Source organism: Phyllobates terribilis, unplaced genomic scaffold (genome assembly GCF_046119375.1).
Source record: "Phyllobates terribilis strain yellow unplaced genomic scaffold, ASM4611937v1 Scaffold_13__5_contigs__length_258822181, whole genome shotgun sequence".
NCBI classification, from domain to species: domain Eukaryota; kingdom Metazoa; phylum Chordata; class Amphibia; order Anura; family Dendrobatidae; genus Phyllobates; species Phyllobates terribilis.
The window spans coordinates 31,387,570-31,403,646 of NW_027362773.1; the positions used below are offsets into that span (position 1 = coordinate 31,387,570).

The window sequence follows — 16,077 nt, forward strand, 5'->3', positions numbered from 1 at the left end:
TTTTGCAGCAATCTCAATGGCCTCCAGAGTCCTGGCACTACGCTGGTATTTGTAATATGTACAGCTCAGAAAGTATGCCGGAGTGGAAAATCTGATCACTGGGGGCTGAATGCCCGGGCACATTTTACAAGACTGCAACACTTTTTACATCTTGTATAATTGGAAAAACATTCTTAGACCTGCATAAAACATGGTAAAGATTAAAATAAATGGTAGCCATCAGTGACCTGTCTACTCTTAAAGCAAATCTGTCAGCAGGTTTGTTGCCACCTAATGTGAGAGCCGCATGATGTAGGGACAGAGTCCCTGATTCCAGTGATGTCACTTACTGGGCTGCTCAATGTAGTTCTGATATCATCTGGAGATTATCAGTAGAGGATTAGTAAACCTGCTTTGTAGTAGTCCTGCTCTGTATAATCCCGCCCCCCACCACTAATTGGCAGCTGTGTACACTGTGCATAGGCAGAAAGCTGCCATTCAGTGGTGTGGGCAGGGTTAGACACAGCTCAGCATTTAGAGATCTGCAATATCTGCGGCAAGTATGATTTTATCAAAGCTGCAACATGCAACCCAGTAAGTGATACATCGCTGGAATCAGGGTCTCTGACCCCATGTCATGCTGTGCTCTCAGAGTAGCAAAAAAACCTGGTGACCAATTCCCTTTAAAGTAATTTCTGCCTACCAAGTACCTGAGAGTTTGTAACACGGATACGGCATGAAAGCTATGCATTTTTGTGAGCAGGTGCCGGCTGTTGGGGAATAAACACTAGAATATGATACAAGTTCCTGAAAGGCAGCAGTTTTGATCGGGTGAGTGGGTCTCCAGACCTGTGGTCTATAAGCAGAGCTGAAAGCACATGGCTGTGGCTATGAAGTCTTGGGCTATGTTCACACTAAGCTTTTTTTTTTTTTTTTTCTGCAGCAAAACCTGATCTCTAGGCAGGAAAGAAGGTGCCTTTTTTTGTGTGTTTTTCAGGATCCCAAAGTTCAGCTTTGCTTCCACCACACAAGCATGAACACAGGTCACCAATGCAAGACATATGTGAAACCATATTAACTAGAATTACAAATGTAACAGTGGGGGAGGTGAATTGTTCAGGAATAGTTTTTCTAAGACACTGGCAATGCATTGAGTTTGTAGGACATGATTTATTTTCATACTATGGTCTGCCATTGAGTTGCTGAGAGATTGTTCAATTTCACATCTCCATCGGCCACAGGTATTGTTCAATCTCACACCTAGGTCAGCCAATGTTTACACTGTGCACATCACTAATTTAATTAAACTGTCCTAATCCTAACTGCCATCCCAGGTGACCAAGACAAGATGGTAAATCACAAAAATAAATGCGTTTCACGTATTGCTGTACTTGCTTTTCTTCACTAAAAACGCAGCAAAACCTGATGGCTATGTTCACACTAGGCGTTTTTTCACCACCCATTACTTTCAATGAGTGAAACACGCTGAAAGTGACATGCTCTATTGTGCAAAAAAACATGCAAAGCATAAAATACTGATGACACAAAAACTAAGGTGTGTGCATGAGATTTCTGAAATCTCATAAACTGTGCTGGTACTGTAAAACGCAGCTGAATATTTGCAAAAAAAAGCTGAAAAAATGCCTAGTGTGAACATAGCCTTAGAAGTAACAAACTACAAAGCAAATGCCAAATGTTCTCCACCTCACCCCCCAATCTTCTGCAAAGCAGAGGAGTCCATGGATTCCCAATCCACCCATAAATTGGACCAGGGTTGCACAATCTTTTTTGGTCCAACAGCCACATTGTCAGATTGAACCAATCCAGGGGCTGCGCTAAAAATTTAAAGTAATATTACCTTCTTTGGCATATCGAAAACCTATACCATAAATGTCTGATGGGTACACATTCTTCTTACAGGACTCTTGCCTCCAAAAATCAGCGCACTCATGGCATGTTCACACTGAGGCTTCTGATTTAAAAATCAATTCTGCTGCTAAATCCATATCAAATACTCTTGCCAAACTGTGCCAAACGGGTTAAGAGACCCCATTCTTCTGATGTATGAGGCATCCAGAGATGTGCAGAAATGATTACTTGCTATTCCTGCTACTCAGTTGCTGCCACTATTCTTCTATGTGGCTGCCCACATACAGTTAACCTGTTAGACAAGCAATTGTTCTGTTGGGGGCCACACAAAATGGCCTCATAGGCCTTATGTGCCCCCCGGGCTGCAGGTTTTGCACTTTTGGATTGGACCAACTATCAGAACTTTCTGGCATACCCTGCTTACTATTCTTGCTGTTCTAAAGCTGGAGACCATAGCTGACTCCTGTATACGTCCCCCGGGGGTCCACTGTGCACCAAGTCATAAACGGGATCTGGCTGGTTGAGCAAGTAATTGGTGTCCTCTAATAAGTAACCAGTTGGGTGGCGCAGGTTTGATCTGGATGGGAGAAATGCGGACCATAAGTGTTGCTTCATTTATCGGCTCAAGCCATTAGGCTGAAATGAGGTTTCCTACAATTATGTGGTGTTTTTTTTTTTTTTCCTTCTTTAATCATTAACTGAAATGAGGTGCATTTCACATGCACATAATACGATTACTTAATGGTGACTTATCCCAACCCAAAATAGTAAGGTAAAATAATAGGGTGGTATAGAATAGGAAGTAATATCAGCCATTCATTTTCCTGTAGCTCACTGCTGTCCTGGGCGCACTCCTAGCACCTATAACATGTGCACATGACCACTTTAGACGCCGGTGTGCTCAGTCTTGCAGATCAAAGGCGCGTCTGGAAAACTCGAGCAGTTTTTCCTTAAGTATCTTTTCTGACCCTCCTTGCCACACTTTTGGCACCTGCTTTTTTTTTTTACTTGTACGTATAAAATAGTGAGCCGTTTCCAATCTGAAGGCATCGGGAGAATTGTCAGGTCCCTTCTGTTAACCACTTCCCGAGTTTAAAAAAAAAAAAAGCTGTTAAAAGACTCTAAAAAGACTGAACATGTGCACAGCAAGGGGCTCTTACTCTGCAGGCTTTAAGAAGATAGCAAAGCATTTCAAGTTGCCCTTTCCTCAGTTCGAAATGTAATTAAGAAATGGCAGTTATCCGAAACAGTGAGGGCAAGATAAGGTCTGGAAGACCAAGCAAAATTTCTGTAAGAGCTGCTCGCAGGATTGCTAGAGAGGCAAATCAGAACCCCCACTTGACTGCAAAAGACCATCAGAAAGATTGAGCAGACTCTGGAGTTGTCGTACATTGTTCTAATGTTCAGAGACACCTACACAAATATGGCCTTCATGGAAGAGTTATCGGAAGAAAACCTCTTCTGCGTCCTCCTCTTAAAATTCAGCGTCAGAAGTGTGCAAAAGAACATCTAAACAAGCTTGGTGCATTTTGGAAATAAGTCCTGTATACTGACGAGGTTAAAATAGAACTTTTTGACCACAATGATCAAAGGTATGTGTGGAGAAAAGGAGACACAGAATTTCAGGGAAAGAACATCTCACCAACCATTAAGCATGAGGGTGAATCAGTCATGCTTTGTGGCTGTGTTGCAGCCAATGGCACGGGAAACATTTCACAATAGAGGGAAGAATGGGTTCAATGAAATGTCAACAAATTCTTGATGCAAACATAACATCTGTAAAAAAAACTGAAGTATAAAAGAGGATGGCTTCTACAAATGGATAATTATCACACATGTAAAAATCCACAATAGACGACCTCAAAAGGCGCAAGGTGAACGTTTTACAATGGCCCTCACAGTCCCCTGATCTGAACATCATGGACAATCTGTGGCTAGACCTCAAAATAGCAGTGCATGCAAGATGACCCAGGAATCTCACAGAACTGGAAGAATTTTCTAAGGAAGAATGGATGAAAATCCCTCAAGCAAGAATTGAAAGACTCTTTTCTGGCTACAAAAAGCGTTTACCAGCTGTGATACTTGCAAAAGGGGGTTCTAATAGGTACTAACCATGCAGGATGCCCAAACTATTGCATCAGCCTGTAACGGGTCTGGGAGGCGGAACCTCTGGGCTACAATACAAGGGGGCGGTCCTTGTAAGGGAGCGGGTGGCGACCAGGCAGGTAGTCACAGGAGGTGACCAGGACAGTCTCTGGGTGTACGGGCAGGAGGACACGGCAAGTGATCAGGGCAGTCTCTGGGTAAAGGGTAGGTACGACCTGTGATGGCTGAACCTCCAGGTAGGCTAGCAAGGCAGATGGAGAATGTGTGCTCCCAGGTGAGCAAGCGAGAGTCTCTGGAATAGCAGGTGGTCACAGCACGTGACGGCGGAGCCTCCAGGTAGGCAAGCAGGCAGGTAACGGAGAAGCGCTCCCAGGTGAGCGGGCAAGAGTCTCAGGAATAGCTGGTGCTCACAGCACGTGACAGCGGAGCCTCCGGGCAGGCAAGCAGGCAGGTAGCGGAGAAGCACTCCCAGGTGAGCGGGCAAGAGTCTGGAGTAGCTGGTGGTCACAGCACGTGACAGCGGAGCCTCCGGGCTGGCAAGCAGGCAGGTAACGGAGAAGCGCTCCCAGGTGAGCGGGCAAGCTGGTCCATAGACAGACTGACCGGAGTTGTAAGGCAGACCGTCGGACCTCAGACTAGCAGGCAGGTAGCAGATAATCAGGCAGGAATCTGGCAGGTAACTGGCAACGGGACCTGAGGGCTGAAGCACAGGTGAGACACAGGTGCAAACAACATTGCTCGGGCACCTCCATTTTGGAGGAGGTGCCTTATATATGATGAAGTCCTCCGGCCATTGGCCGGGGACTCCTTAGGACGGCGCGCGCGGCCCCTTTAAGAGGAGGGGAGCGCGCGCGCGCGCGCCCTAAGCACAGGGGCCGGGAAGGAGCGTGCGCTGAGAGCAGAGCGGGAGGAGGACGCCGGGAAGGAGCGCGCGCTGACAGCAGAGCGGGAGAGGGACGCCGGGCACGGGGCAGAGCGGTGAGGGGAGCAGCGTCCCTGCCTAGCAGAGGGCAGGGACGCCGGCACTACACAGCCCATTTTACTTTTTCGTCTTTTTTTTTACATGTAAAAGATGAAATTATTAATTTTAATTTTTGTGGCCTAAAATACAAAGGAAATGTGTCGTCTTTAACTTTAGGCCTTTTAGAGATAATTTCATCTTCAACTTGCTCAACTGTTCACAATAACAGTAACTTTTACATGCCACTGTATGTCCCTTCACTTCTTGGCAGAAGTAGCTTGTGAATGATAACCTATGTGCTCGGTGCAGTCATATTTGCTGTTTTATGTGACTGCACTGTATGTGTGTGTTAGTGCTGCTTGTTTGGAGCAGTAAAATGTGACCTCGGAGTGGTTTTTAACTCTATAAGACACTTGAACCTGTTATGCTGGTTCTTCCGTGTTCCCGTCCTTACTGGTGAGAGGTCAAGTGAATGGCGCTGTTGCTTTACTTGGTGCTAACTCTGTATTTTTCTGTTGCCATTCTTAAGTGTTCATTGTTAAGTCTGAGTGTGCGGCTTGGCAACCGTGAAGAATGCCGTGTGTGGGGGTGGAGGGTTGTTTGTCGTTTATGTGCAGAGTTGGTGTACACCCAGCGTTTCGTTAATGTCATTGTCCTCACGCCCGTAGGGTTGCATATTTAAGAAGCCTTCAATCCATTTAAAGGAGTACCACGTGTAGAAAATGCAAAAAATAAAAATCCCAGCAATTCCTCCCTTATATACTCTTATTGTCATCCTATTCTGTGTGATATTGCACTCCAAAACTGAAAAGTAAAGAATTCTCTGGTATCTGGCTTAGCCCATTGGCTCTTTCAGCTCCCTCCTTGTAATAAACCTGAAGGTCTGACTGGTAGACATAGGCTCCGCCTCTTGTCCCGCCTCTTTAGACCAGCCCACTTTTCAGTCTGCTAAGAATGGAAGCTAACACCCGTGAGCACTACAAGATTGTTTTAGGAGCATGCAGGTCACCCAGCACACTGATGGACACTGTGGGCAAGTTTTTAGTTTTTCTTTTATAATTTAACTCTTTCATGTCCCTTCAAATATTGTTTCATTATGGTGTCCAATGACTGCTAGGTGTACTCTAATTATTTTTTTTTATATGTTATAATACATTACTTGCATGTTTAGAAAATGTTTTGTGCATAATATTTATCTTCCGGTGCCTGTACAGTCAGCCTTGCTTCTTACAGCATTGATCAGAGACCCCTCTGATCTGACATTTAAAGAGATTTTGTTTTACATAAATGTTTAATTTGGTATGTAAATATTCAATGTAAAGGGTCCTCGGTGCACCCTTAGCTTGGCCGAGATCTCAGTGCACTGTTCTGCCCCTTCAATTACTCCTCCGCACGTTCCTTATTTTGATGATCGCACTTGCTTTGGAGCGATGCCTGAATTGAATCATCAGCCCTGCACACACTGACATTGCAGAAGCATAATAATAATAATATTATTTTTTTTTTTTATAGTGCCAACATATTCCGCAGCACTTTACAATTTTAGGGGGGGGGCTTGAACAGACAAAAAGACATTATTAAATAGGCATAACTCAGATATTAAAAGGAGTGAGGGCACTGCTCGCAAGCTTACAGTCTGAGGAAACAATGAGTACTGGCACACAGAGTGCACCATTCAGCGTCCGGCCTCCAGCTACTGTGTGATCCTGTTTGCAGCGAGCGGCCACGGCAGACAGGAGAGGAGGATGAGAATGCATCTGCACACTGACACTGTATGTGCTCTGTTCCTGCAGAGTCAGTGTGTGCAGGGCTGAGCGTTCATGTCAGGCAGTGCTCCAAAGGAAGCTCTGTATCAACATAAGGGGAGATGCTCAGAGTTGTAACCGAGGGAACAGAACGGTGCCCCTGAGCCCTTTGCCACATTAAAGGGGTTGTCCACTACTTTGTATCCCTCCGGGGCCCCTAAGACTTTTCGTAAATACCTTCTGTTGTTGATAGCGCCGCTCACAGGCTATCACTGGCCGCTCACAGGCAGCACGTGACCCCCTGCTGCTGCCGACTCTGACATCCGCTGATGTCACAACAAGTGCTGGCAGCAGCCGAGGGTCACGATCTTCCTGGTTCCACGGTGGATGCCAGGCTGTGGGCGGGGTTACCAGGTTACCCCTCCCCCGCGTCACACCCGGCATCCACCATGTGCTCTGCCTCTCCCCATTCGTTGGGAAAGCACGCGGTGGATGCTGGGTGTGACGCGGGGGGTAACCCTGCCCACAACCCAGCAGCCACCGCAGGGACCCCAGCGCTGAGTCACGCCTCACTTATGACGTCAGCGCGGGGTCACGTGATGCCTGTGAGCGGCCACCGATAGCGCCGCTCAGACATTATCAGCAATAGGAGGTATTTACAAGTGACTGCTACAGCCAGTTACGGACTATAGCTGTGACTAAGGCCAGACAAATCCGTGTTTCACAGTCCAATGCTTGGACTGGCCGAAGGTCTCCACAGCTTCATATATGGCTATAAGGCTGTCTGCATTGGACCATGAATAACGACCTAGATATCCTGAAAGTTGAGGATCTCATAAACTTCTAAAAGACCTAGCACATCCCACAACCAGCCCCCATATTAGCTCACCAAGGGGAGGTATGTAGGCGTAACCTTTAAATCTAATAAAAAAAATCTGTTTGGGTTTTGGTCTTGTCAGTCCTTGAAGGTCCCGGACTGTGGTTCTATCCATTTTCCTAAGGATACCTCCTTCCACTAAGCTCTTGACCATTTCCGTGACACAGGTTTAGTACTTTTTCTTTTGTTATCCATTTTATGCAATTGTATATACCTTATTGCTTTGCTCCCATTTTGTATAATCTTTGTATATTTTTTTATAAACACTGCTTACCTTTCTGGATTAAATAAATAAAATTTAATAGCACTGTTCCTCTTGCTCTGTTAATGGCACCCCTGAAGCCATCCGCCACCTGTAACAGGTGTCCAATCGACCTGTATAAAGGATTGGTGGTGGCAGCTAGTAATTCCTTTTATCGTCCATCACTCATTAGTCAATTGTGTAATTGTCCTGACGATTGGAGACAGCAGAGTTGCGTCCCCTGACAAACTGGTGGCAGCGGTGGGATCTGCATGATCTCTCTGGTGTTATCCGTGTCAGTCACCATTTGTTATCACAGATATTGAGCCACCTACATCTTCACCGAGAGATCATTGACGGCTGGGAGTTTCATCTGCCAGACCTGTGCCTATCAGTCCTCCTTTTGGGAAAGAAGTCCAGATGGTGTAAGGGATTGTCCATGCATCTCTCTTCGATCCTATCAATGTGTGGCAACTCGTACAGACTCTTCTGGGCGCCTAAACTGTCCTTTATTCGTATACTAGCAGCACAGATGGCAGCAGACCTTTTGAGATTCAATGGTTTCTTCTATCAGCGGTTCTCCCACACTGAAGAACTTTGCTTCATAATCGGAGGGAAAGTGCAGATTGTTGGGAGCAGCGCTGAGATTGTAGAAGGCTTGGGATAAAATAGCCCTTATTGCGGTGGGCATGTCAAAGAACCTGCAAAATGGAAAGTTGCTGGGAAATGCTTACTGGCCTGTGGTTTAAGGTTTTCTGGGGTTGTTACTTAACTAGACTTTCTCCATGTCTTGTATAGAAATGTGATTGTGATTTTCAATGTGATATTTAATAAAACCGGCAGGGTTTCCGCACAAATCTTTTTATGGAGAACAAGTGCACATGATTATGGTGTACCTGCCGTCTCCATCATTATAGCACTTCTGTAGCCCTCTGCGAAAACTGTGCAGGTCACTTAACTATGCTGTGGCCAGAGACAAGAGGACAAGTACTTGGTTGCCTTTTCTGTTCGACTGAGTCATGTTCATATAAAATTCACCTATATTTTTAGGATACTGGTATAAACCATAACTACCATACCCTAAATCTGAATTTTAAAAATTTGTGACCCAACTTTTCTTGTTTAAGATCTGATAAACGGACTTGTATATAAAGAGGACCTTTCATACTGTTTTTTTTTTTTTTTTTTTTTTTTTAAATTAAACAAACTATGCCCATCAATTTGGTGCTACTCCACTGATTCTGGAACAGTTTTTCTCTTTCTTCTGCGCCCTTCCATTCCAAAATGATACCCTCCGGTAATAATGGTGCTAACTTTCCCTTCAACAAACAGAAGTTCCCTGTGGGTGTGGCTGTGTTTTGGTTGGCCAGTGTCAGAGGAGAAAAAGTACACGCCCCCAGAGATGCTCTTTGGTTTACTCCCAGTTTGAGGGGTAAATTTGCCTTTTCGCTTACTGTGGGGCGTAATTTTGGAACGGAGGAGCACAGAAGAAAAAGAAAAACTGTTCCAGAATCAATGGAACATCGGTAATTGGAGGACATACTGTCACGGGTGTGTCAGATGTGACAGACTGTTGCCCTGCAATTGGTTGCAGAAGATCTCTTCGTTTGGCATTACAGACACCTTCTTAGCTGTTTCACTCTAGGACCCAGTGGCTACCTCCTTCCTGCTAATTGACACCCTGGCTTGGTTGTTTAAATAGATTCACTTTGCAGCAGGAAGTGGCCGTTGATACTCACATGTTTCCTTGTGAATGCTTGGAGCTCTGACTGCTATCTTCCTCTGTGGTGCTAGGAGGATGCTTGGAGTTATCTCTCTGAAGTCGGCTAAAGCTAAGCTACTTTCCCCATGTCTGTGTCCCTTGTTACCTTTAGTTGTCAATGGGGATCAACTAGGGCTCATCACCCCCCCCCCTTCCCTATCCAGGGCCAAGTGCTAGGGAAATACAGGGCCATGCCAATGGCCTTGTAATTCCTTATAGTGCTCTACCGTTATCTAAACCCTCAAACTACGCCCACAGAATGCTACTAAACAAGTCTGTACAGCTATGGTAATGGCATTGGCGGGGATGGAAGTGAAATTAATTTGTCATCATTACTTACTATCATTGTTGGATTTTGCAGTGCCTGTCATGTAATGATGAAGTAACCACATTCCTTCATTTTCCTCCTTGCAGTGCTTATTGTCAGCAGAAACCGTCCTTATCCTCTTCAGGTAGCTGTGGAGTTCCCAAATGTCTGACTGAAGTTAATGTATAACTAGAGGAATGTCGTTAACATGATGGACCGCATGGTACATATTTACCTAATTATGCAGAGCATATAACCTCAAGGGGACAAAGAAAACCCCTCGTGTAACTCACTTGGTTGGTCTAGTTGGAACCCCTCCTTATCTGTGTGCAGTGGTTTGTTCCACAACAAAACAGTTCTCTGCTCAACTGAATCTGTGGACTAGACCACTGCACTCAAATATTGGGGGGCTCTGGGTGTATCCCTGGAGCTAGTGAAGTGTGGCACGTGACCCTAAGAATGCACTAATGTGAGTTTTTGCAGTTTTTGTTTTTCTTCTGCGCCATAGAAGAAATGGGAAGAAGAAACTCTTGGTAACCCAATTAGTCACTACAGTTGGGTGACATTACACTGATTAATGTGATACCTTGGTTGATGAAATCCATCCTGTGGTTCTTGTGTAATCTTTACTTTCAGTTTAGAGATCATGATATGCTCGTGCTTCAGGGCGGCCTGTGTGGGAGGTTCTCGATCTGGTGCTCTGCTTACATATTCATCTGTATGCTCTTATGACAGCTCACTGTGCCTTCGCTGACCTGCCTCCTATTTTACATAATGCATCTAGTAGGTCGGGGCTAGGAAACATAGGAGGCAGGTCAGTGACGGCACAGTGAGATGTCATAAGTGCATAGAGATGAATATGTAAGCAGAGCACCAGATAGAGCGCCCCCCAGGCTGCTCTGAAGCACGAGCATATCATGATCTCTAAACTGAAAGTAAAGATTACACAACAACCGCAGGACAGATTTCATCAACCAAAGTATCATTTTAATCAGTGTAATGTCGCCCACCTGACAGTGTGTGTAGTTTGCTGAGCACAATCCTGCTGACAGGTGCCCTTTAAGGATTTTGTGGTTTTAATATAAACACCTGATCCTTTTGTTCTCACAGGAGATCAGCAGCTGCCCATGGTGGTATACCCCGCTGAAAGCACACAAACCCTTGTTTGTGTGGCTGATATTCATCCGATTTTTATCCAAGGTGTGTTGGCACCATAATAACACTGTCACACATCACGTTTGTAAATTGCAAAGTCAAGAAGTAACTTATTACTACAATATCTGGCTTACTCAGGGATTTCTGACGTGGATGTGCTGTGAGAATGCAGCAGATCTGCACAAGGATTAGACCCGCTGTCATAAAGTGATGCTAATCCTCAGCTTTTCTGCTTGAAATAATTACTATGCAAAGGGTTTAGTTTTGTGGTGGTACCAAAATTGTACACCCACACTTTCCACTTCACATATGTATGGTGTTGTGGAAACCTCATTATATGCACGGGATCTGGGATGAAGTCGCAGTTAGTCTATGCCACAATGATTGTTCGTTCTGAAATTTGTATACGGATCTTCCATTGTAGACTTTCAGTAGCCGGTCTGTCCTGTACAAGTGTAATCTTATGCTGATTGGTTAATTGTTCCAAGGTTTTGCTGGCTTTTCTTTCCACTGACTATTCTACTGAATTGGCATTTCTGCTGCTTTATCGTTATCGGCTAGTAGTCCCGATCAAGACAAGGTTGTGTACTGGGTGACTGGGTCTAGTTACTCGTCTGGTGCAGTAAAGTTTTCAGGAACACCTTCCCCCTCCTCAGTTATCTATTAGCAGCAGAAGACTATCAGAAGCTGCTGTGTCAGGTCTTGTAAAACGGGACCAGTCGCTATATTCTGCTGCCAGCACTGCAGGGTTTACATGTCTGCTCATTGCAAGGGCACCTTGTAGACCTATACTACTCACACAAAGTTAGGGATATTTGACTTTCTGGTGAAATTTCTGAATGATCCTAAAATGCACTCCAACATTTTCAGGTGAACTTAATATGACCATCTCTAGACTTTTGAACGCACATATGTCCAACTGTTCAATGTTCCACTACTTTTTGCACAACTTGCTGTTCTTTAACAAGGAGCTTAATGGCAAAATTCACAACAGGAGGTGGATCCATGAATCGTCCCAATAAATTTCAAGGATCAATTAGAATTGGTATTAAACAGTCCTCATCATTCTGCTCATATTTTGACATCATGAGACCAAGACGATACCTAACAATTGATCCACAGATCCTCACCATTGCGAGGCTTCAAGCAGGATGTTCGTAGATGGAAGTGGCCATGGAGCTTAGCATGTCGGCCATCAGCAGACTGCAACAGAGAAAGAGACTGGAAGTGTCACAGATAGCCAGAGAAGTGGCCGTCCTTTGGCCACATCCCACACTGATGACCGCTTCATTGTGAACAATGCCCTTCGGAACTGGATGCTGAATGCCACACAGCTACAGTCACATTTAAGGGAGGTGAGAGGTACCCAGTTGTCAAGTCAGGCCATTTGAAACCATTTACATCAGCATGGTCTGCGTGCTAGACGACCTGCAAGAGTACCTAACCTACCACCAGGCACAGGCGTCATCTACGCTGGACAAGGGACCAGTGAACCTCAGTGCTGTTCACTGATAAAAGTCGATTCATGCTGAGCAGAAATGATAGCTACGAACGATTTTGGTGATATCAAGAAGAGCATCAGCCACTGTTGTCACCAGATGAGCCTTTGGTGGTGGTACAGTGAGGTCAGGTGTGTCTCATCAATACAGAACTGCCCTACACTTTGAATGGTACAATGACAAGCCCCTATTACTTGAATAGCATCATTAATCCAGTCATTGTGCCTTTACATGGACGACAATGCTCCAGCTCATTGAGGTCACATCATTAGTTAACAGCTGCTGGAGACTGGGGTACTTTCTCCAGACCTGAATCCCATATAAAACCTATGGGATCAGCTGAGTCACTGTGGAGAGGCTCGTAACTCTGTACCCCAGAACCTCAATGACCTGAGGGCCGCCCTTCAAGAAGAGTGGGATGCCATGCCTCAGAAGACAATAACTCCACTTGTGAACAGCAGGAGACGTCGTTGATGAGCTGTAATTGATGCTTAAGACCACTTGACAAGTTATTGAGAAATTAACATTTTGGGGGGGTATACCCAACACTGTCCTTGGCTTTTGTTTCAATAAATAGTTTGAGATTAGGAAATCACCATTGCATGCTTCCACGTAAATGCCCTACTTTTATGATAAAATATCACTGTAGCATGAACTTTTTATGTTTTCCATAAATTTCACCCGAAAGCCAAATATCCCTAACTTTTTGTGAGTAGTGTATGTACAAGTCAGATGGGTGAATTCGGGAAAACAAATACTATAGAAACTGCTGTATTCGATATAGCCTTCACCTGCTGGTATGATTTTAGACGATTCTGGTTTCCGCTGTTGGTAAACCGGTGATAATTACAGCTATTATTCTTGGTACAGCTTTTTATTAACCATGAATGGCACCCTCAGCAGATGCCATTCTTAATAGCTGCCCTGCACTATCGGCGCACAGTATATTTCAAGGTACGGTATAGGTCCATAAACTTGTGCTGCTATCCTATTCGGTACCTTGTATCATAAAGATGTCAATGAACCGAACTTGCATAACGTCTATGGTTTTGTCCTGATGCTCTGCTTTACAGCAGATGCTGGACTGAGCATGTTGAATTTCAACATACCCAATCCTTTTTATTTGTTTTCACCTGAGGGAAGCCGCGTGAGGTGTCTGGCAGTAGCCTAGTTCCCTCCATCTATCCAGAATACATGCTGGCTCATGCAAGCCCATTATATATCTGTCTAGAGCAGTTGGGAGGAATAGCATTCAGCTGGCTGGTATCTGAAATATATTGCTAACTTAACCACTTCTTGAATGCAATATTCCCTAGTGTAATATAAAAATAACAGATACTCCCCTCCCACACTGGCGCCCTTCCAGGGATGTTGACCCAGGTGCTTGCCTGACATTATGCTAGTAGACCACTGCAGCCCATCAGTGGTCGATATTGGCCTGCTTCACTTGCACTTTCTTCAGACATCTGAGGTTCATCCAAAGAAAGTGTGAGAACATGTTAGAACTGCAGCCCATTAACAACTGCTGATGGATCATGGTGCTCTACTGGCATAATCTCACGGTGGTCCGGTGCAGACATCGCTGGAACACTTTACAATGGGGAATATTATATTTGAAAAGGGGGTGTCTGAGTACAAGGAATCTCTCTAACATTTGCCCCAGGGAAGTGTAAAATATTTCCATAGGCTGCTTATTTCGCTTCAAAATGGTGCCCTGGGGTGCAGAAATTTGTAATTTACTCATGTGTACTGGTGGGTGTAATGGTGCCCTGCAGTCCATAACTCCGGTTGACAGCTTGACAATGGAAAACAGTGATAATGTCATGCAGCAGAGCCTCTGTCTCCACTGTCCAATATGAAGTGGGGGCGACACCAGCGAAGAGAAGCTGGGGGCAGATGACAACTGCAAGTGCACCCATACACCCATTGGTGCACTTGGGAGCCTAATTTGCATATGACTAAAATCCGCATTTCTGTGCCACAGGGCACCAGATTGTAATGTAATAAGTATCCATCTAAATGTTTTACACTGCCCTGTCCTGCACTACTGCAGGGCAAATGTTACTGACAGATTCCCTTTACAGACTTAAGGGAAAGTCTAATAAAACCTACAATTCTGTGTAATTACACATGTATCCCACCCATGTTCATCTTCGCTGAACCTTCTCACCCCATCTCCTGTTTTTCTCGCACTGTATCACTTGATCCTACACTGGAGCAGAGAGTGGGGAATGTAACAATCCTAGGTAAGATTGGAAGCAGTACACAATTAGATTCTTGCTACCTTAGATGCCAGAGGCTCTATGGATTTTAATTGCACTTTTAGGTTGATTGCCAAGCATTAGACGGCTTTAGTTTGCTTTCTTTTTCCTTCTGTGGGAGTGTGCCGCTCTCATCTTCTAATGACGGGCTAATTTACCTAATCCTCCTTACTGTGGTGTATGATACAGGATAAGGAACACTTTACAGGAACTCCATTTATAGATTTGTTTTTTGTTTTACAACATTTTAAAGACCTTTCCTATCACTTAAAGGGAATCTGTCATCATATTTTACACCAATAAACTGCAATCATAAGAGGTGCAGGAATTGCAAAGAAACCCATGTTTCCAGATATTAATAAAGCATTACTTAGAAAATCAATTTTTGTTCACTTTACCTTATGTTGAAATGTTTATCTGTAAAATGTTGTATGTTACGGTGTTAGCACCTCTAAAATCAATCCAATTTGCACATCATTGATGTTTCCTGACATGTCCTGTATCCTAAGACGTCCTGTGCTAATAGGAGAGGATGCCTCTGTTAACACAGGACACTTAGAGGATGAGAGAGAGCCTGGCGTTCGGTTCAAGACTGGCCAGTTTTTCCCCATTCTTTACTAGGCACATTCCCTTTTTTCTTTTTCTTCTCTCGTACATGCGATTTTAACCCCTCAGTGACCAATAGACGTCTTTTTACTGACCTGCGATATAAGACTAGCATCCCCCCACAGGTGACAATCCTGTAGCTGTCACCTGTACACTATAGCTGACAACTTACTGCATCAGCCATGATCAGTATTGACACCGACCATGGACGTTTGACCCCTTAGATTATGCTGTCAATAGTGACTACAGAATGTAAATAGTTAAAGGGTTGTCCACTAAAGATTACCCCCCACAATGTATTCCCCCGGGGCCCCTAACACTTTTTGTAAATACCTTCTGTTGCTGATACTGCCTGTGAGCGGCGCTATAACTGGCAGCTCACAGGCATCACGTGACCCCCGGCTACAGTCGGATCTGACATCCGCTAATGTCACAACAAGTGCTGGCAGCAGCCGGGGGTCTTTCTTCCTGGTTCCACGGTGGAAGCCAGGCTGTGGGCGGGGTTACCCCCCCTCGTCACACTTGGCATCCACCGCGCGCTCTGCCTCTCCCCACTCATTGGGAAAGTGCGCGGTGGATGCTGGGTGTGATGCGATGGGGTAACCCGCCCACAACTCAGCAGCCACCGCGGGGACCCCAGCGCTGAGCCACCCCTCACTTGTCGTGACGTTAGCGCGGGGTCACGTGATGTCTGTGAGCGGCCACCGAT

General features: G+C 45.0%; 1 protein-coding gene across 2 annotated transcripts in view; it reads left to right on the forward strand.

Annotated features, from left to right (window-relative positions):
* Positions 1-16,077, forward strand: part of PTDSS2 (phosphatidylserine synthase 2) — a 60,286-nt gene that overhangs the window by 13,908 nt on the left and 30,301 nt on the right. The window contains exon 1 of one of the 2 annotated variants that reach the window (XM_073658050.1): positions 5,836-5,948. The exons of the other annotated variant lie outside the window; for it this stretch is intronic. Coding sequence (XP_073514151.1) covers positions 5,914-5,948 — 35 coding nt within the window. The 5' untranslated portion in view covers positions 5,836-5,913. Of the gene's footprint in view, positions 1-5,835; positions 5,949-16,077 lie in introns of those variants that run through there. 2 annotated transcript variants of the gene reach the window in all.